Here is a 22,835-nt window from a genome sequence, read left to right as displayed (position 1 = left end):
AATCAGGCTATCTCACAAACACAGACACACACATACCCTAATATACACCAGTGTTGTGTGATTTTATTTGTATTGAAAAATATAAATGTATATATGTTTCTATATATTTATACATAGAAAAAGAGTCTAGGAATTATACAGTGTATCAAAATGTTAATAAAAACTGTCTTTGAGTGATAGGATTACATGTGATTTTTTAAAAATTTGCCTAACTTCATTTTCTTATACTCTACAGTTAGTACATAAAAAGCCCAAGGAATAGATGAGGTTTCTTGTCAAAAGAAATATATCAAATGAATAGTATTTTTAAAAAGGCCCTACAGTGTTGGATTGTTTTATATATAATTTTGGTTATTAGCTATATAGCCAGCACTGCATTATAATGTATGTGAACTTGGGCCACTATCAGCAGCCCTGGCCTGAGATCCGCTGACTTACCCAGCAGGGTTAAGTAATTAAGAGGTGTCATGCCTTGGGTATTTTCTTAGCTTTTTCTCATCAGCTTTTAGTAAAGCCAGAATTAATTTGTTTTCTTGCTGACATCTGGAAAAGAGGCTAATATGCTTGAGCATGACGCTTAATTTTCCTTTCCAACTCTAGATTCCAGAGTGTTTGAGGGATAGTTATCCCAGACCTGATCAGCCCTGTTACCTGTATGTGATAGGAATGGTTTTAACTACACCTTTACCTGATGAACTCAACTTTAGAAGGCGGAAGCTCTATCCTCCTGAAGATACCACAAGATGCTTTGGAATACTGACAGCCAAACCCATACCTCAGGTAGGTATTTCATAATGACTACTTATGTCAAAAACATCTTGCTTAGGAAAAGGAAAAAAAAAAAACAAAACTAGTAGTAAGTACCTTTTGTTACCTCAGTATGTGTAATATTTAAAGATTAAGGTGCCTCTTCTATTTCTCCACTAGAAAGCATCATTTCTCTTCTGAAGTTAATTGTAATGGAATAAAATACCTGTTAATTTTGAGGGGTGCTTTACATTTCCTTTTGCTAAGATTCCACACTTTCCTGTGTACACACGCTCTGGAGAGGTTACCATATCCATTGAGTTGAAGAAGTCTGGTTTCATGTTGTCTCTACAAATGCTTGAGTTGATTACAAGACTTCACCAGTATATATTCTCACATATTCTTCGGCTTGAAAAACCTGCACTAGAATTTAAACCTACAGACGCTGATTCAGCATACTGTGTTCTACCTCTTAATGTTGGTAAGAAAAAAATCTCTTACTTTGATAACTCTGAATTAGACACATACACAAACATACAGCTTAGGTATGAAACTTATCTGGATCATGTTTTAACAAGCTAAAGAGTCGTTTTTCTCTTCTAAGTTAATGACTCCAGCACTTTGGATATTGACTTTAAATTCATGGAAGATATTGAGAAGTCTGAAGCTCGCATAGGCATTCCCAGTACAAAGTATACAAAAGAAACACCCTTTGTTTTTAAATTAGAAGATTACCAAGATGCTGTTATCATTCCAAGGTAGGTATTTAAATGGAAAGGAAAATGGTGATGATACTTTGTTTTAAAAGATGCACTAGATCGGGCGCGGTGGCTGACGCCTGCAATCCCAGCACTTTGGGAGGCCAAGGAGGGCAGATCATGAGGTTAGGAGATTGAGACCATCCTGGCCAGCATGGTGAAACCTCGTCTCTACTAAAAATACAAAAAATTAGCCAGGCGTGGTGGTGCACACCTGTAGTCCCAGTTACTTGGTAGGCTGAGGCAGGGCAATCACTTCAAGCTGGGAGGCGGAGATTGCAGCGAGCTGAGATCGCTCCACTGCACTCCAGCCTGGAGACACAGTAAGACTGTGTCTCAAAAAACAAAACAAAACAAAACAAACAAAAAAAATTCACTTATTCACATGGGAATGTAAGTAGGCTGTGACTTTAGCATTGTAATTACTAATAGGAAATATATTAGTTAGTCAGGCATGGTGATGCGTGCTGTAATCACAGCTACTCAGGGCTGAGGTGGGAGGATTGCTTCAGCCCAGGATTTCTAGGCTGTGCAGTAAGCTGTGATCACACCACTACACTCTAGTCTAGGCAACAGATCGGGGAAAAGAAAGAAACTCTTAAGGTCAACCTGTTCTCTCCAGTATACTTGCTTAAAAAATAATACCTAAAACATTATAGATAAGGAATTTTCCTTTGTAAAGGGTCAGATAATCTAATGTTGATAGGATTTCTTCTTAAAATCTCCATCCTTTTAGTCTCCAGAGTCTTATAGAATTTAATTATAAATAATGATTTCATTTCTTAAAATTTTTATAAGGAATATTAAGCTCTGTGAAAATGGTAAATCCAGGATGATTTTTTTCCTTATTTTATAAAAATTTAGGGAATGGAGTTTTGGGGCAATAAAATACAGGCAGTGTTCAAATAATTATAATACTAGTTGTAATTCAATCTTTGATTTTATTTTTTCTTTTTGTACCTCAAAACCATATTTTAAATGTTAGTTATCAGGACTATCACTGTCATAGATGATGCAGTAATACGTTTTATATGACAAGTGTCTTTAATGTTTAGCATTAGTAATATACGAAGTATTTACTCTGTTTGGATAGTGTAAATTTTTTATACTGTTTATATTGATGAAATAGATATGTAAAGGTGCCATTTAGCTTCATGTGTTATCAAAATGTAGATATTTAGAACAAGAATAATAATAATAAAGTGGTACAATAATGTGTCTGTTTTTACTTGATAAAAATACAGTTCTTATATACTTGAAATATATTTGGAGTAAAAATTTTTATTGTTACTTATTTTTAATCTTTTGAATTCTTAATCATAATTTCCATACTACAAACAGTTGTGTTTTGAGAATAGTTGATTTAAATCAAAAAGCAACTGATTTTTTTTTTGTTTTTCTTTTTTAGATATCGCAATTTTGATCAGCCTCATCGATTTTATGTAGCTGATGTGTACACTGATCTTACCCCACTCAGTAAATTTCCTTCCCCTGAGTATGAAACTTTTGCAGAATATTATAAAACAAAGTACAACCTTGACCTAACCAATCTCAACCAGCCACTGCTGGATGTGGACCACACATCTTCAAGGTAAGGGGCTTCAGAGATGACACTTGGATTGCACTTGAGGGGTTCTTACCAGACATCACTAGACATGGAGAGGTTCACTGTCCCCCTGCCCACCCGTGGACTATCTGAAATCGGGAGATGCTTTGCACACACACTTGCCCAAGGGGTAGCCCAGGAGGCTGTAGTTGAAATGAGCTCTTCAGGTGGTTTTTGGAGAATCACTGTGAATATGTACTCATTTTTGTGTGTTTGATAAAATTGTTTTGGAATTCTTACAGACTTAATCTTTTGACACCTCGACATTTGAATCAGAAGGGGAAAGCTCTTCCTTTAAGCAGTGCTGAGAAGAGGAAAGCCAAATGGGAAAGTCTGCAGAATAAACAGGTAATGAGTTAATTGTACTAGCATAACTTAGTATTTGTTTGAGTATTAAAGATTATTAAAGATAAGTTTGAATTTTATCTTACCAAGTTAAATGCATGGTTCGTTAATTTTTTAGGAGTTACCTAATCCTCAAATTTTGTTTTGTTTTGTTTTAATTAGTATTATGTGTTGAATGTTATTTGAATATTCTTTTTGGTAAGTATTGAGAGTTTTGTTTTTATACTTGGCCTATTAATATATCACTAAATCATTCTCATAAATCCTGTGATAAATCCCATTTGGCCTTAGAGGATTATTTTTACAAATATTTTTTAAAATTAAGTTTTACTAGCATTTGTGATTTTCTTTATGCATTAGTGAAATTGGTCTTTTTTTTTTTTTCTTTTATGTGTGTGCTTTGTATTTATCTGTCCATTTTTCCCCTTACTTGAAGATACTGGTTCCAGAACTCTGTGCTATACATCCGATTCCAGCATCACTGTGGAGAAAAGCTGTTTGTCTCCCCAGCATACTTTATCGCCTTCACTGCCTTTTGACTGCAGAGGAGCTAAGAGCCCAGACTGCCAGCGATGCTGGCGTGGGAGTCAGATCACTTCCTGCGGATTTTAGGTATGCCTGTGCAGTCGGCCAGAAAGAATACAGATCATGAGATCCTGTTTGCAAAAGAACAGAATTAAGTTAAAATTGTATATAAAATAATTCTTAAAAGAGTAAAAAGAAAATAATGGATATCTTATGGTCTTGTCAAGTCTCAGAGGGAGATGAGAATCTGAGGTCAGAAATAACCATTACTACGTAAGCCATAACAGTTAGAGTCAGAATGAAATTGTTTTTTGTTACTGCATCAACATTTTCAGTCTGTTTTTTCTTTTAAAAATCCAAATATATGTTAAAAAGCAATAGCCTTAGCATGTTCTTTGTCTTCGTTATTTTCTTCCCATTAGTAAAATCTCTGCATTCTAAACAAACTATTGGCTTAAACACTCACATTAATTCAGGTTATCCAATTGGCAATATCAAGACTGTTCTAGGGATTGAAGGAATTTTGAAATATAATAGGAATAACCACAATATTTATTGGGTAGTTGCTATAGTGCCAAACACTAGCTTAAATGCTGTACCCTGTGTTAGTTAGCTCATTTAATCATTAAGACAGTGCTGTGAGACAGGAATTGTTAGCCCTTTTCTCAGGTGCGGAAGCTGAGGCACAGAGAGTTTATGTAAGTTGCCCAAAGTTACTCAGCGGGTTAACCAGAGTGCCTGGGATTCCAACCCATGAAGCTAGGCCCCAGGTCCTGCAGGATGCCTGCAAGCTTCGTGACCTTCTTAACTACCACACCTAGAGTCTAGGGCCGCCAGGGATTAAAGCAGTAGATAAAACCATGTCCCACTTTATAATTTACATTGTAAATTAAAAATTTGGAAACTTGCTTCTATTCTAAAGTTTAGGAGTACATTTTTGGGATCTTTGTTTTTGTTTTTAAATTCAAATTGCTGTTGCTCTCAGCCTAGCTGTTTTGAAGAATCTGATGTAAAGTTATAAAAATGTCTTTGCAGATACCCTAACTTAGACTTCGGGTGGAAAAAATCTATTGACAGCAAATCTTTCATCTCAATTTCTAACTCCTCTTCAGCTGAAAATGATAATTACTGTAAGCACAGCACAATTGTCCCTGAAAATGCTGCACATCAAGGTGCTAATAGAACCTCCTCTCTAGAAAATCATGACCAAATGTCTGTGAACTGCAGAACGTTGCTCAGCGAGTCCCCTGGTAAGCTCCACGTTGAAGTTTCAGCAGATCTTACAGCAATTAATGGTCTTTCTTACAATCAAAATCTCGCCAATGGCAGTTATGATTTAGCTAACAGAGACTTTTGCCAAGGAAATCAGCAGAATTACTACAAGCAGGAAATACCCGTGCAACCAGCTACCTCATATTCCATTCAGAATTTATACAGTTACGAGAACCAGCCCCAGCCCAGCGATGAATGTACTCTCCTGAGTAATAAATACCTTGATGGAAATGCTAACAAATCTACCTCAGATGGAAGTCCTGTGATGGCCGTAATGCCTGGTACGACAGACGCTATTCAAGTGCTCAAGGGCAGGATGGATTCTGAGCAGAGCCCTTCTATTGGGTACTCCTCAAGGACTCTTGGCCCCAATCCTGGACTTATTCTTCAGGCTTTGACTCTGTCAAACGCTAGTGATGGATTTAACCTGGAGCGGCTTGAAATGCTTGGCGACTCCTTTTTAAAGCATGCCATCACCACGTATCTATTTTGCACTTACCCTGATGCTCATGAGGGCCGCCTTTCGTATATGAGAAGCAAAAAGGTAAGAGATGATTTTTTTATTTTGAGCAGTTAATTATTCAGTGTGCCTGAAAGTGGTTTGCAGTGTTGGATAATCTCAGAGGATGAGAACGTATCGTGCTCAGAAATTGCCACACCGGCCGAGGACAAGGCTCCCTTGTTCTACCAGGGCCAGCAAAAGCTTGTGGCAGAACTACCTGGCAGTTGATAAGTATTGCTTTACACCAATCCCACACTCAGGTTTTGGGGCTTAGCTGATCTCCACGTGCCTTACTTTTTGATTGAAATTCAGTTCAAAGGAAGCTATGCAAGTGTGTACACCTCTTGATCCTGAGGGGGATATGAAGAAATGTGCATTGTAGTCAGTCAAGGAGCTTCTGCTTTGTTGAGTTAAACATTTATTTGAGAGGGTACGTCTTGGCTTACAAGGCGTACAGACATGAGTAAGACACAAGTCTTGTGGAGGAGCTCATCTCCAAAGTTTTGGAGAGTGGAGCGGAGAGAGTAACAGGCTTCACAGAGCTTGGCTGCTCTCCAGTGTGAAGAGGGTAACACCAGAATTCTGAGTAATAAACGCTCGATAGCTCAGAGGAAGGGCGGGCTCTTAAACTCAGCATGGACTAAGACTTAAGAAAAGGAATGAAGGTAAGATATTCAAGTCATGGGGGAAAAAATGGAAAAAAGAAGTGTCACAAGGCAACATGAGCCTTCTGGACAAATACCTTAGAAAGCTGCTGATCACTTTCAGCACTCAGAAGGAAGGAGCATCACTGTTGAATCAAGGATGGCATTAATGGAGGAGGCAAGTTGACAGGGCATAAGCAAAGTGAACAGATGGCGGAACATGTCAGCGTCAGGGAAGCAGCTGTGGCAGCAGTCAGAAGTGTGGAAATACCTGAGAAAAGGCTTGAAAAGGCAGGTGGGGTGAAGCTGTATCATGGAAGGCCTTGAATGCTGGGCTAAGGAGTTTGCACGTGTTTTGAGTGTTGTAGGCACTGCTGAAGGAATTTAGAGCAAGGAACTATTAATGTTAATAAAGTGGTAGTTTAAAATGATTAATCTGATAGCAGAATGTAGTATGAGTTGAAAAGCATATCCAAACCAACAGCAGAAGCAGAGAATGGGATAGAACTAGAGTTCTGGTAGAGAGGAAGGGGCTGAGGTGAGTGAGAATTTCAGAAGAAATAATTTTAGCTAACAATTTAAAAGTGCTTACTCTGCACTACTCTAAAAGATAATCGTTTACACACACGTACACACACACATATATACACATATATGCATATAAACCTAATTTAATTTTTACAATTCTGAAAGGTAGAAACTTTTATTTTCCCCATTTTATAGGTGAGAATAGGCTGGAGAAGTTAGCTTGCCCAAGGTCACTTGGCAAGTAAGTGGCAGAGCTTGGGTCGAATCCAGACAGCCTGGCTTTGGAGACCTTCCCCTTCCCCATCACACTAGCTGCTCCGGATAGAACCATCACACCAGGCAGCACACCAAGCATTTCCCAAGTGTTCACTCATTTACTCTTCTCTAAGCCTCTGGGAAAGAGACAACACATCCGTGTTTTGCAGATGAGGGGACTCACACTTAGAGAGTCGAATGGGCTCTTGTCAGGTCACCTAACTGTTCATCCAGGAGAGTCAGGAGTGTGTCCAAGGCCTCCCAGGATGATCTTGAGGTGGACTGGAGGCGCAGTCATAACAACCATGTAAACTGGCAACTTGGGGGCAGTGGCAGTAGCAGGGAGGTAGGGAGAAATGTGGCAAGTCAAGGTTAGAGTTGAGGTTTTAGACGTCATGGAATATGAAGTGGAAATGTTCAGATAATTGAGACTAGGATTCAGGTATGGTTTTGTAGAGTAGTCAGAGGCTTCGACAAGTGTGGCATAGGCAGTAGGATAGGATACTCTGTTAGACAAGACAGAGGTGACTTTCTATTACAAAACTCATCCATTTGTCTGCTCAGAAACCTTCTGCCCCTTATTTCTGCAGAAATAATGATCACTCCCTCAGCCTGCTGTTCAGGCCCTTTCAGCCCTGATGCATTTTGGATCCTAAGCAGGTGGAAGCCCCTTGCAGCTCATTGGACAGACTCCACGCTCAGACCCCCAGCCTTGGGGCCCTTGCTCTGTCCTTCCTTCTGCAGAGGGCTTGCTTCCGTCTCTACTTGTCCAGAATTTTGCCCCATATTTGAGACCTTACGTAGCTCTTTCTTCATCTTGCCCACCGTTTCTGTCAACTTGGAATGTGATTTCCCTCCCATGAGTCCATGTTGCACTTCATCCTCTTCTTGGCGCTTGTGATGCTTTGTTCTCTTAGCTTGGAAAGGGAAGCTAGCATTTATTTCAGCCTGCTACGTTTCAGGCAGAGAGGGAGAGTACTTTTGGCCATAGTGGTCACACGTACCCTCCTTTTCCCTGCTAGCCTGTGTGTCGCGAGGACTGCCCCTCTGTCCTGCTGCCGTCGTTCCCTCAGTGTTGCCCAGTCGAGTGCCTCTCATATGGGAGGTGTCTATTAAACAATAGTTGAGTTACATGGGAAGAGGGCTAATGAAGTACTTAATAGTTGAGTTACATGGGAAGAGGGCTAATGAAGTACTTAATAATAAGGAAACCAGCTTTATGAAAATGAAAATGGGATTGACAATTCTAGACCCTAGTTTCCAAGTAATAACTTGACAGAAATGCAATGATGTGAGCAAATTAGGAAGGAGATAGAGGCATTAGGAAAAACAGACCGGAGTAGACCCCATTTCATTGAAAATATTGTGACATCTTGATTTTTTATATGGGTTCTTTTCTACTTTGGTAATTCCAATTAGCAGTTTGCATTTTATATCATCAGGTTGTATTTTCAAGGCTTTGATATTGTCTGAAGTGTTTCTTCTCAGTCATTCATAAGGACTATGCATAGTTATATACATTATTTTTTCTGCTCTGCATCTTATATTCAGAAATATTTACACCAAAAAAGCATAGAATATGTAGGAATTTAATATTCTTTTTATAACATGAATGGGTAGAAAAACTGTAGAGCCCTTACATTTAACTGAGGATAATGTTAATATGCCTTGAATGAATTCCAGCGGTGATCATTTATGGATAAGTATCCTAATATTTTCTGCTAAAGGTCAGCAACTGTAATCTGTATCGCCTTGGAAAAAAGAAGGGACTACCCAGCCGCATGGTGGTGTCAATATTTGATCCCCCTGTGAATTGGCTTCCTCCTGGTTATGTAGTAAATCAAGACAAAAGCAACACAGATAAATGGGAAAAAGATGAAATGGTAAGTTTGTGTGTGTGTGTGTGTGTGTGTGTGTGTGTGTAACTGGAGGGATTTACTTTTTGATGAGCCAAATAGTTTTATTTTATTAATTTTTTGTTTCATTTTCTTGGTATGTTTATAATAGAGTAGATATTTGATATATTTAATTAATTCCTTTAAATACACTGTCTTTTCACTGAATTCAGAAATAGTATTATAATTTTGATGGAGGCAAATTTCTATTTTTATTATTTCTTTTCCAAAGGCATAAGAGTATGTGATGTTTTGACTTTGAGTTTTGCTCTTCTTTAAAAAAATTTCACTTTGCTGTTATTACAATTTATCCTAGATCCTTAGCTCTGTTCAGTGAAATGACTTTTCAGTGACCTGTGATCTCCAGTCTGTCTGTGAAATAATTAACTTCAATAAAATCTTGCTTTTGTAGCTCAGGGTTTTCCCAGTCAGGACTCCTGTGAACTTAAAAAAAAAATCATCCATAAAGATTGTTATTTTCTGGAAATAATTTAAATCTTGCCAGTGACTTAAGAAGACTCCAAATATCAGCAACAGCTGCTTCATTTTGTCTTGTCTTGAAGGCCACCAGAGGGCACTTGGGAGGGCCTCCGAACTGCAGCAATCAGTGCAGTGGTGGTTGACTGGGAGAGTTCTAGTGCCTCTTCCGAAGTTAAAGGCAATGCTTCAGACAGTTTCATTTCCTGGAGATTTATTTTGCATTAAAGATAAATTGGCTCATTGTTACTTCATTTTTACCTCAGGCCAACAATGATAATACCATTTTTTTTCTTTCAAAGGTTATATTTTTAAATATCCATTTTCTCCATGTCTTCTTTGTGATGCATGTATCCTATATATCTGCCTTTAAGTATTTCCAGGTAGCATGTTCTGTGACACTATTCGGATTTTTACCTATTTATTGAGGATGTTTTTAACTCATGTAGTATTTGTCATATTACAGAATTAGAACTTATTTGGGAAAAGCATTAAGGGAATATTTTAATGCAAGTTAGGTCTGAACAATTATTTATTATTAATTTAGAAATATGTACAGCCTTAGAGGAAAATGTATAGATTTTGAACTTTAGAAATGGTATGGTATTTCTACGAATAACATTCCAGTAACAGTCATCCTCCTTTGTTAATACCGTTTCATAATGTATTTGGCTCTTTTTAAAAACTTGTAGCATGAAGGTGACATTGGCATGTCATTGATTTTTTTTTTTTTAAGATACAACACGAAGTTCAATTTATTTTTCTTAATGTTTCTGATGGCACTTTGGTTATTGGAATTCATTAGAAATACTGTTCAGATTTTTATTTAGTAAGTTATTTTTATTGAAATATAGGCCCTTGCATTATATTGAAAAGATACACTGTGGTTTTGGCTGGTTGCATTGCCGTTCTCCCTGCCTTGCTCTGGCCCTTCAGCAAATGGGCTTAAGTGGAAACCTTTGCATGCTAAAACGCCTCTTAATAGAAGACAGTATCAAAGTTGACTTGAATGATATAGAAAAGGGTTTCATGTGGCTGTTTTTTCTTAAAAGGCTTGAAGTGCTCTTGAAAAACATTTTATGAGATAGAACCCCACTCTTTTGTAGAAGAATCTGAAACCCAGAGGCACTAAAAGGCTTTGCCCGGGATCACACAGTTTGTGATAAAAGTCAGCCCTTTGTGATTTTTGTGCTCTGCCACTTTTGGCTTAGCACCTTTCTAAAGATACAGAAGGTTTTTTTCAATAAAAAAAAATATTGCCTGATTTTTTAAAAATTGCAGTTTGGCCCTTTTCTTCTTAAGGACCAATCAAAAACATCTTCATGTTGCCTTGGAAAGTATAAGATTTTTAGCAGGAAATGTTCCTTGAGGTCTGCCACTACAGTTGCTTTTGGTGTTCTTCCTTATTCTTGAAAAGGTATTTTTTTCTTAATTAAAAAAATGAAAAGATAAATAGAGATATGGCTTGGCTTACTGCTGTTTCTTTTCAGACAAATATAGTGTTTATATCTTGAGTCTAGTTTAAAATGAAATATTTGTAGTATTTAAAAAATGCTTGAAGGTTGCAACTTTTTTTTGTCAGAACACTCTGGAAAGTTGTTACAATCAACATTGATGCACACCCTTCATCTTCCCCCTTCACAAGTAAAGTTTTTTGGTTTTTTAAAAACTTCCATAACAGAGATTTGGCATCTTTCTAGGATTGCAAAAAAGTTACATCATTACTGAAATCTAGCCCATTATTAAGGTTGTCACTCACAAATAAGCTTTTGCCAAAGAAATTGGAATTAGCAAAGATCTTTTGACAGAAAGTGGATTGTTGTGTTTCATGTTAGTCTAAATTTTCTTCTATTTTTGTCAGTTATGCTATAATCTGTTCCCCTGATTACTGTAGCTCAGAGTGGAGGGGAAAAGCATAATTTCTCAAATTCATAGCTTAGTGCAGTGATCACTTTTATTTTTTAAGGAAAGCAGTGTAGTTTTTTTGTGGCAAGTATACTTTGAAGTGGAAATAGGGACAAAAGCTTTATTATAAAATTCTATTGTACATTTTTAAAAATGATTTTATCTGTTTTTATATTATATTCTTAATTGCAAAAGTAATGCTTTTCTACATCTGGAATTTCGTTTTATTAATTTGAAAATCTTTTTGAAAATCAAATTACCACATTTTCAAATTTTGTCAGCAAAATTGAAGATCTGTGTGATCAGCATATGAGTGCTTTCATTGTGTGTCCTACCAGAGTTAGATGACTTAGTTGAAGTTTTGCATTGTGGACATTAATTTTAACTTTATATCCATGTTCAAAATCCTTAACTTAAAGCTTCATACTGGATAAAGGTCATTTTATAACTTAGAAAACGAACATTCAAAGAACATGTTTTACTTTGTTTATATGATTAAATAACTTATTTTATGTTAATTGAAAACAAATGGCCATGATTTTAAAGTTGCCTTTTAGTATTTGTGGTTGTCATTTGAAATTATCCATAACCCTTGCTTTTATTGAGTTTCAAACCCTTTTAAAAACAGCAGCTATGTCTCCCCTCCTTCCCCATTCCCCCTCGTTTCAGACAAAAGACTGCATGCTGGCGAATGGCAAACTGGATGAGGATTACGAGGAGGAGGATGAGGAGGAGGAGAGCCTGATGTGGAGGGCTCCGAAGGAAGAGGCTGACTATGAAGATGATTTCCTGGAGTATGATCAGGAACATATCAGATTTATAGATAATATGTTAATGGGGTCAGGAGCTTTTGTAAAGAAAATCTCTCTTTCTCCTTTTTCAACCACTGATTCTGCATATGAATGGAAAATGCCCAAAAAATCCTCCTTAGGTAGTATGCCATTTTCATCAGATTTTGAGGATTTTGACTACAGCTCTTGGGATGCAATGTGCTATCTGGATCCTAGCAAAGCTGTTGAAGAAGATGACTTTGTGGTGGGGTTCTGGAATCCATCAGAAGAAAACTGTGGTGTTGACACGGGAAAGCAGTCCATTTCTTACGACTTGCACACTGAGCAGTGTATTGCTGACAAAAGCATAGCGGACTGTGTGGAAGCCCTGCTGGGCTGCTATTTAACCAGCTGTGGGGAGAGGGCTGCTCAGCTTTTCCTCTGTTCATTGGGGCTGAAGGTGCTCCCGGTAATTAAAAGGACTGATCGGGAAAAGGCCCTGTGCCCTACTCGGGAGAATTTCAACAGCCAACAAAAGAACCTTTCAGTGAGCTGTGCTGCTGCTTCTGTGGCCAGTTCACGCTCTTCTGTATTGAAAGACTTGGAATATGGTTGTTTGAAGATTCCACCAAGATGTATGTTTGATCATCCAGATGCAGATAAAACACTGAATCACCTTATATCGGGGTTTGAAAATTTTGAAAAGAAAATCAACTACAGATTCAAGAATAAGGCTTACCTTCTCCAGGCTTTTACACATGCCTCCTACCACTACAATACTATCACTGGTAAGGAGCCCACGACCAAACTTCATTTCTGGGAAAATGAGACTTTGTGTTTATCACATCGTGTTGGCCTTGTAAAAGTGATCTATGCATGTACAGTGTTCGTGCTTAATATTCAAGGGATGGGGCGGGGAACAAAAGGAATAGAAAGAATTCTTTTTCTTGTTATTTGGGGAGCACGTATTGCTTTATAACTTTGGTTGTTGGGAGTATGGCTATCATATACCCTCATCAGTGTCATTTTATATCTGCCTAATTAGAGAAATTTTAACCTTAGTATTTTGATGTGTTTTCCCCATTTTATCCTCCCCAAATATCTTTCTCTTGCCCATTCACTGCTTTTGGTTTTTGATTTAGTTGTATATTCTGGATGTATTTCCACAGCCTTTTATTGTTCTTCCTGGACAAAAAGACCCCTCCTTTAGGGTCTTTTTAAAGATGGATAGATTAAAAGATTAAAAGCAATGATTTCACAAGAAGGTTGCATGGCCCTTGCTGTGACTCGGCTGTCATCTTCTACTTCTCACTGTGCTCTGTATTTTCCCCTCTTTTAATAGACTGTCAACCCATTAGATTAGAAGGGAGAACAAGCCCCTTACACCCAAATCAGCTTCAGGCTGTGAAACACAGCTGAAGTTTACATTTCGATTTCTGTATCAGAAAAATAAGTGCCTGAATTCAGAATACCAAAGCAAAGTATAAAGTATGTAGTTTATATAATAAAAACAATGTAGCTTAAGGTGATCAGCAAAATGTAAAAACCAAAAAGTGAAAAACTATCTGACTCTGGACTAGAAAGACTGATGAAACTAAAGCCTAATTTTCGTTATGGAGGAAAAATGATACGTGGCTTTCGACTACATTCTGCTGGAAATTGCGAGACCTAGGTTCTCGCCTAGCACAGTCCCTGCTTCTTAACTCCTTGCTTATTCTGGGACAAGTCACCATCGGTCCCTGCCTCAGTTTTCTCAGCTGGATATATTATTTTAATCACTGTGAGAAAATAGAGGTGTTGATTTAACATTGATCATTTTCACATTTTGACAACCAGTTTACCTGCCTTTGCTCCCTTTCACAACTCTTCTTTCTCAATCTCTTGGTTTGTGGTAAATTCATTTCTATAATAGCTCAAGTTAAGAAGAGGGTCTTCTTTTCCTGTCATCCTGTGTAACAAAAATAGCCCAGGAATAGTGAGGAATGGTGTCACTTATGCACACATTCCAGAGTGTGAATGAGACTTTAGCGATGGCAGCACAGTGTAGCCACATGGAGAGGTGTGTGCGGCCCTGGTCTCACTTAAGTGATGATGTGTGAAGGAGACTGAAGAGGAAGGCCCCAGCACCTGCCCAGACAGCACAGTGCCAGAGAAAAACATTCAGTGATCATGATAGCACCTGGGAGGTTTTGTTTTTCCTTCTTAACAAGCATTAGTCTTTTGACCACTTGAAGATTTTATGACCCCCGTTTATATAAGAAATGTACTTAATTTGCCATTAAAATTTAGTTTCCAGAGGCTTTTTAGTATGATATGTCAAATATCCTTTTTGAAGAATATATGTATGAAAATGATTGTAAATACAAATCTTCTTCAGATTTGGGGATCAGTTGCCTATGTGGGGATAGTGTAAATGCTTCTGCACAAGCTTACGGTTCCACTTTGGATCCCCTCAGATTGTTACCAGCGCTTAGAATTCCTGGGAGATGCGATTTTGGACTACCTCATAACCAAGCACCTTTATGAAGACCCGCGGCAGCACTCCCCGGGGGTCCTGACAGACCTGCGGTCTGCCCTGGTCAACAACACCATCTTTGCATCGCTGGCTGTAAAGTACGACTACCACAAGTACTTCAAAGCTGTCTCTCCTGAGCTCTTCCATGTCATTGATGACTTTGTGCAGTTTCAGCTTGAGAAGAATGAAATGCAAGGAATGGATTCTGAGGTTAGTACTGTTCAAAACGATGTTGAAAAAAGTGGTCTGACTAGGGGTCTCTGTAGTGTCAGAGTTCTGATGGCATAGTGGTCTAAAGGGACAGCAGGAGGTCAGGGGTGTGGGGACCCAGTGTGCTGTGTTCTCTGGGAGCACGAGTGAACTGCAGTTTGCAGGTAGGCCTCTTAAACTTGTCTGCCCCCACTGTGGGCTGTGTGGTCATTCGGGTGAAGAGAAGGAACCAGGCCTTTCAGTTATGTACCCTTCCCACGCCTTCATGAGGGCTTCCAGCATTGAGGCATGCCAAAGAAGTGGCCTCTGCTGCCAGACCCCAAGGCAGTTTTAGCTTTAGTAAAAGCCCAGTGTAGTTTATTCTTCCTTTTTTAAATGGATCAGAAATATTTGCTAATATCTCAGGGAAGCATCGTAAATATACATTCTGCTTCTACTTGAAGTGGGAAAATCTAATTTAAAAAACAAACTTCTAAATTTTTGACCATTGGAATTTGGGAGGCTTCTATTGTAAGTTCAGCCAAAGGCTCTCTGGTGACGGAGCTAATTCTAATGTGTTTGTGAGCTATTTCGAATTTTTGTAGGAAAGGATATTGCTTAGATCTTTCCAGTCTCTTACATTCATCTGCATACCTGTGTCCCCCAGAGAGACTCTCATTTCCTCCTCTTCCCATTTCATTTCCTTTGATTTTCTTATTTTTGTAGATTTTCTTATAAGGAGTCAGGAAATACGGCCTTAACGCTAGTAGCTGTTTTAGTTGTCATTGCTTTAATTTGTACCTTCCCCTTTTTAATTGCACCAAACCTTTGTTGGGGAGTAGTGAATTTCTCTTTCTATGAGAAAAATTAAGAGTAGGTTTGAAGTCTAGCCGCAGAGCCAAGTTCACGCCCTGCCAGCTGCCCAGATGTGCACTGGAGGAGTCAGTAGGCCCTGCTCTTTCTTTAACGCGCCTCTGTGCTCTTGTCCAAGATGAACAGCCTGAGCTGGAGCGTGGTAGGCTGTGAGGCGAGAAGGTGGGACCAGCTCGTAGACTTCCAAGTGTTATCTAGTCTCGTTCTTTAGAAATAGCTAAGCTTGAAATTTGAGGAATTAGTTAAAATTAGATTTAAGCTCTCTTTGGATGCCAGTGGGGCATATTGGTTTTGTTAGTTTTTGTTCATTCTTTTCCTTCCCTTTGTTTATATAAACATATGTATAGAAGTTACAAGAACTGATTGGAAATGTCATGGTCTGGCATTTCTAACTTACTATTTGATCTTAAGAAAGTCTCTTTACCTCTCTGGGCCTCCGTTTCCTCAGCTGTAAAAAGAGAGAATTAAACTTGGTAAGTTTTAAAATTCCTTTCTATCTCAAAACCATAATATATGAACAATAAGTCTGTTTTTTTAAGTAATCAGCAGTATAAATGTATTATATATAACTTTGTGTGGCTAAACAACCTATTAGAAATTAGTATTTTCCCACTTTATTTTTTTCCCAAATGATTTGTGTTGATTTTAGAAAAGTTAGTACAAGTAAATAAGAAGAAAATTAGTTAAATTTGCCTGATTATGCTACCTCAGAAATAACCAATATTAACATTTTGGGAGGAATTGTAGATGTGTATAGATATAAACATATCTAAAATGTAAAATGGAATTCTATTATGTATAGGATACTGTAACCTGTTCTTTTCACGTATGATATATTGTGGCTGACTTTCCGTGTACTGATGGGTATCATGATGCTCAGGAGCCACGCTAGTCAACACGTGGCTGATTTATTTAAACGCTTCTTTATGGCCGAGTAGTTAAGTAGTTTTTGGTTAGGATGTTTAATAACCATGGATGTGATAAATATGCTTATGTATCTAGTTACCTCCTTAAAATAAGTTCTTAGAGTTGCAATTGCTGCATCAAAGAATTGTGAACTTTTCATAGGCTTTTGATGTATGATTTTATTTTATTAATTTGCATACCTGCTATGTCAGATACTCGGTTATAGTGAACACATATCTAGTGGCTTAATGAAGAGGGAACTTGGAGGAAAAAATCTTTTAAATAGAATTTCCCTGTCTCCCTACAACAGCAATTTCTGCTCCCCAAAGCAGCATACACCCGTGCCAGCACCAGACCAGTTAGTACTATTGAATGCTTGCCAAGCAGCTAGGGGGTAGAACTGTTTTAAAGTATAGTTTTTTGATTATGAGTGAATTTGAATTTTTTTCATACTTTTATCGACTATTTCTAATTCTTTGTTAAGGTTGTTTAAATTTAGAAGTAATCTTTTTTCTTTGCTGGGTATATAGAATAATAAATGGGGTGGGAATTTTTTTTCTTTCTTTCTTGAGAAGTTTGAAAAACTTTTTTTAAAAGATAACATTTGTTTTACTATTACAATATAGTAGGCATACCATAAATGGTATTTCCTCCCTTATTAAAGAAGTAACAAAAGTCATATATCCAAGAAAAGAAACTACATCTGTGGACTGCCTGTAAAAATGGACTTTTTGCTTACAAGTCACTTTTCCGTCTCTAATAGCTTAGGAGATCTGAGGAGGATGAAGAGAAAGAAGAGGATATTGAAGTTCCAAAGGCCATGGGGGATATTTTTGAGTCGCTTGCTGGTGCCATTTACATGGATAGTGGGATGTCACTGGAGACAGTCTGGCAGGTGTACTATCCCATGATGCGGCCGCTAATAGGTATTGTTGGCTCCCTTTAGAAAGAAAAAAACCCCACAAAATTAAAAACAACTTCAGAGATATTATTCATATTATTCTTTCATTTTGATTGCAGAAAAGTTTTCTGCAAATGTACCCCGTTCGCCTGTGCGAGAATTGCTTGAAATGGAACCAGAAACTGCCAAATTTAGGTAAGCAAAAAATGTACATGGAAAAAACATAAACTTAAAAACGTCAAGGGGGAAAAGTTCACAAAGATATTGTAAACTAATGATTCTGAAAAATATTTACACTGTGGTGTGCTGTTGTCAGATTTCTATTTGTAATCTGATTGACTTCTCTTTTTTTCTTCTGTTTGTATGAAATAATGCTGTAATAAAGACTAGACGGCAGCCCTGTCTGTCGGGGGTATGCAATTGCAATAAGTCGTAGTGCGTGTTTCCTTTGTGTGGTGTCAGCTTATACATGGGACTCCCAGCCTGAGGGTGCACACTGAATGCCGATTGACGATGATAGTAAATGCTTGTGACTTGTAATTGAAGCTGTTTGGAATTTTACAGCCCGGCCGAGAGAACTTACGACGGGAAGGTCAGAGTCACCGTGGAAGTGGTAGGAAAGGGGAAGTTTAAAGGTGTTGGTCGAAGTTACAGGATCGCCAAATCTGCAGCGGCAAGAAGAGCCCTCCGAAGCCTCAAAGCTAATCAACCTCAGGTTCCCAATAGCTGAAACCGCTTTTTAAAATTCAAAACAAAAAACAAAACAAAAAAAATTAAGGGGAAAATTATTTAAATCGGAAAGGATGACTTAAAGTTGATAGTGAGTGGAGTGAATTGAAAGCAGAATTTAAAGTTTGTTTGATAACAGGATAGATAACAGAATAAAACATTTAACATATGTATAAAATTTTGGAACTAATTGTAGTTTTAGTTTTTTGCGCAAACACAATCTTATCTTCTTTCCTCACTTCTGCTTTGTTTAAATCACAAGAGTGCTTTAATGATGACATTTAGCAAGTGTTCAAAATAATTGACAGGTTTTTTTTTTTTTTTTTTTTTTTTTAAATTTAATTTATGTCAGCTTTGCTTAGTGTTAGAAGGCCATGGAGCTTAAACCTCCAGCAGTCCCTAGGATGATGTAGATTCTTCTCCATCTCTCCGTGTGTGCAGTAGTGCCAGTCCTGCAGTATAGTTGATAAGCTGAATAGAATGATAAGGTTTTCGAGAGGAGAAGTGCGCCAATGTTGTCTTTTCTTTTCACGTTATACTGTGTAAGGTGATGTTCCTGGTCGCTGTTGCACCTGATAGTGAGGGACAGATTTTTAATGAACGTTGGCTGGCATGTTGGTGAATCACATTTTAGTTTTCCGATGCCACATAGTCTTGCATAAAAAAGGGTTCTTGCCTTAAAAGTGAAACCTTCATGGATAGTCTTTAATCTCTGATCTTTTTGGAACAAACTGTTTTACATTCCCTTCATTTTATTATGCATTAGACATTGAGACAGCGTGATACTTACAACTCACTAGTATAGTTGTAACTTATTACAGGATCATACTAAAATTTCTGTCATATGTATACTGAAGACATTTTAAAAACCAGAATATGTAGTCTATGGATATTTTTTATCATAAAAATGATCTTTGGCTAAACACCCCATTTTACTAAAGTCCTCCTGCTAGGTAGTTCCACTGATGGAAATGTTTATGGCAAATAATTTTGCCTTCTAGGCTGTTGCTCTAACAAAATAAACCTTAGACATATCACACCTAAAATATGCTGCAGATTTTATAATTGATTGGTTACTTATTTAAAGAAGCAAAACAGAGCACCTTTACCCTTAGTCTCCTCACATAAATTTCTTACTGTACTTTTCATAATGTTGCATGCATATTTCACCTACCAAAGCTGTGCTGTTAATGCCATGAAAGTTTAACGTTTGCGATAAACTGCCGTAATTTTGATACATCTGTGATTTAGGTCATTAATTTAGATAAACTAGCTCATTATTTCCATCTTTGGAAAAGGAAAAAAAAAAAACTTTTTCAGGCATTTGCCTAAGTTTCTTTAATTAGACTTGTAGGCACTCTTCACTTAAATACCTCAGTTCTTCTTTTCTTTTGCATGCATTTTTCCCCTGTTTGGTGCTATGTTTATGTATTATGCTTGAAATTTTAATTTTTTTTTTTTGCACTGTAACTATAATACCTCTTAATTTACCTTTTTAAAAGCTGTGGGTCTTGCACTCCCATCAACATACCAGTAGAGGTTTGCTGCAATTTGCCCCGTTAATTATGCTTGAAGTTTAAGAAAGCTGAGCAGAGGTGTCTCATATTTCCCAGCACATGATTCTGAACTTGATGCTTCATGGAATGCTGCATTTATGTGTAAGTGACATTTGAATACTGTCCTTCCTGCTTTATCTGCATCATCCACCCACAGAGAAATGCCTCTGTGCGAGTGCACCGACAGAAAACTGTCAGCTCTGCTTTCTAAGGAACCCTGAGTGAGGGGGGTATTAAGCTTCTCCAGTGTTTTTTATTGTCTCCAATCTTAAACTTAAATTGAGATCTAAATTATTAAATGAGTTTTTGAGCAAATTAGGTGACTTGTTTTAAAAATATTTAATTCTGATTTGCAACCTTAGATGTCTATTTGATTTTTTAAAAAACCTTAATGTAAGATATGGCCAGTTAAAACAAAGCAGTTCTTGAATTATATAACTGTAAAAGTGTGCAGTTAACAAGGCTGGATGTGAATTTTATTGTGAGGGTGATTTGTGATCAAGTTTAATCACAAATCTCTTAATATTTATAAACTACCTGATGCCAGGAGCTTAGGGCTTTGCATTGTGTCTAATACATTGATCCCAGTGTTACGGGATTCTCTTGATTCCTGGCACCAAAATCAGATTGTTTTCACAGTTATGATTCCCAGTGGGAGAAAAATGCCTCAATATATTTGTAACCTTAAGAAGAGTATTTTTTTGTTAATACTAAGATGTTCAGACTTAGACATGATTAGGTCATACATTCTCAGGGGTTCAAATTTCCTTCTACCATTCAAAATGTTTTATCAACAGCAAACTTCAGCTATTTCACTTTTTGTTGGAGAAAAATAGTGGATTTTAATTTGACTCACAGTTTGAAGCATTCTATGATCCCCTGGTTACTAAGTTAAAAAATAAAAAAGTACGAGTTAGACATATGAAATGGTTATGAACGCTTTTGTGCTGCTGATTTTTAATGCTGTAAAGTTTTCCTCTGTTTAGCTTGTTGAAATGTTTTGCATCTGTCAATTAAGGAAAAAAAAAATCACTCTATGTTGCCCCACTTTAGAGCCCTATGTGCCACCCTTCTGTTCCTGTGATTGCAATGTGAGACCGAATGTAATATGGAAAACCTACCAGTGGGGTGTGGTTGTGCCCTAAGCACGTGTGTAAAGGACTGGGGAGGCGTATCTTGAAAAAGCAACTGCAGAAATTCCTTATGATGATTGTGTGCAAGTTAGTTGACATGAACCTTCATTTGTAAATTTTTTAAAATTTCTTTTATAATATGCTTTCCGCAGTCCTAACTATGCTGCGTTTTATAATAGCTTTTTCCCTTCTGTTCTGTTCATGTAGCACAGATAAGCATTGCACTTGGTACCATGCTTTACCTCATTTCAAGAAAATATGCTTAACAGAGAGGAAAAAAATGTGGTTTGGCCTTGCTGCTGTTTTGATTTATGGAATTTGAAAAAGATAATTATAATGCCTGCAATGTGTCATATACTCGCACAACTTAAATAGGTCATTTTTGTCTGTGGCATTTTTACTGTTTGTGAAAGTATGAAAAAGATTTGTTAACTGAACTCTTAATTATGTTTTTAAAATGTTTGTTATATTTCTTTTCTTTTTTCTTTTATATTACGTGAAGTGATGAAATTTAGAATGACCTCTAACACTCCTGTAATTGTCTTTTAAAATACTGATATTTTTATTTGTTAATAATACTTTGCCCTCAGAAAGATTCTGATACCCTGCCTTGACAACATGAAACTTGACGCTGCTTTGGTTCATGAATCCAGGTGTTCCCCTAGCAGTCGGCTCCTTCAGTCGCTCCCTGGAGGCAGGTAGGGACTGCAGAGGATCACTGGAATCCAGATCAAGCGCAGTTCATGCACAAGGCCCCGTTGATTTAAAATATTGGATCTTGCTCTGTTAGGGTGTCTAATCCCTTTACACAAGATTGAAGCCACCAAACTGAGACCTTGATACCTTTTTTTAACTGCATCTGAAATTATGTTAAGAGTCTTTAACCCATTTGCATTATCTGCAGAAGAGAAACTCATGTCATGTTTATTACCTATATGGTTGTTTTAATTACATTTGAATAATTATATTTTTCCAACCACTGATTACTTTTCAGGAATTTAATTATTTCCAGATAAATTTCTTTATTTTATATTGTACATGAAAAGTTTTAAAGATGTGTTTAAGACCAAGACTATTAAAATGATTTTTAAAGTTGTTGGAGACGCCAATAGCAATATCTAGGAAATTTGCATTGAGACCATTGTATTTTCCACTAGCAGTGAAAATGATTTTTCACAACTAACTTGTAAATATATTTTAATCATTACTTTTTTTTTTCTAGTCCATTTTTATTTGGACATCAACCACAGACAATTTAAATTTTATAGATGCACTAAGAATTCACTGCAGCAGCAGGTTACATAGCAAAAATGCAAAGATGAACAGGAAGTAAATTTCTGGCTTTTCTGCTGTAAATAGTGAAGGAAAATTACTAAAATCAAGTAAAACGAATGCATATAATTTGATTGACAATAAAATATTTACCATCACATGCTGCAGCTGTTTTTTAAGGAACATGATGTCATTCATTCATACAGTAATCATGCTGCAGAAATTTGCAATCTGCACCTTATGGATCACAATTACCTTTAGTTGTTTTTTTTTTGTAATAATTGTAGCCGAGTAAATCTCCAATAAAGTTATCGTCTGTTCACTTTGTGTCCTTTCATCTTTTTTCAATTCAAGTGGGTAATAACATTTAAATAGTGGTAGCAGAAATGATCTGTATAATGTTTCGATTCCATGGTGAATCATATGAAAATGCATATTTTAATATAAAATTTTGTTTACCAAGTTCTGCTTCATGTCCACCTGTAGAATTATATAGTAACAACTGTCTTTTTTGAAGACTTAATTCCAGTCT

The 22,835-nt window shown here is 37.1% G+C and overlaps 1 protein-coding gene across 8 annotated transcripts in view; it reads left to right on the top strand.

Moving 5' to 3' along the window:
• Positions 1–22,625, top strand: part of DICER1 (dicer 1, ribonuclease III) — a 71,767-nt gene extending 49,142 nt beyond the window's left edge. For all 8 annotated transcript variants that reach the window (XM_024231631.3, XM_024231630.3, XM_024231633.3 and 5 more), the window contains 13 exons: positions 601–780; positions 1,015–1,228; positions 1,352–1,505; positions 2,914–3,096; positions 3,354–3,459; positions 3,893–4,068; positions 5,017–5,797; positions 8,910–9,065; positions 12,129–13,017; positions 14,686–14,954; positions 17,476–17,638; positions 17,733–17,808; positions 18,178–22,625. In XM_024231631.3, the coding sequence (XP_024087399.1) occupies positions 601–780; positions 1,015–1,228; positions 1,352–1,505; positions 2,914–3,096; positions 3,354–3,459; positions 3,893–4,068; positions 5,017–5,797; positions 8,910–9,065; positions 12,129–13,017; positions 14,686–14,954; positions 17,476–17,638; positions 17,733–17,808; positions 18,178–18,343 (3,513 nt within the window). In that variant the 3' untranslated portion in view covers positions 18,344–22,625. The remainder of the gene's footprint in view (positions 1–600; positions 781–1,014; positions 1,229–1,351; positions 1,506–2,913; positions 3,097–3,353; positions 3,460–3,892; positions 4,069–5,016; positions 5,798–8,909; positions 9,066–12,128; positions 13,018–14,685; positions 14,955–17,475; positions 17,639–17,732; positions 17,809–18,177) is intronic.
• Positions 22,626–22,835: the final 210 nt, after the last annotated feature.

Source organism: Pongo abelii, chromosome 15 (assembly GCF_028885655.2).
Source record: "Pongo abelii isolate AG06213 chromosome 15, NHGRI_mPonAbe1-v2.0_pri, whole genome shotgun sequence".
Taxonomy (NCBI): Eukaryota; Metazoa; Chordata; class Mammalia; order Primates; family Hominidae; genus Pongo; species Pongo abelii.
Note: the sequence above shows the minus strand (reverse complement) of the source record. Positions and strands in the feature narration are given on the sequence as shown.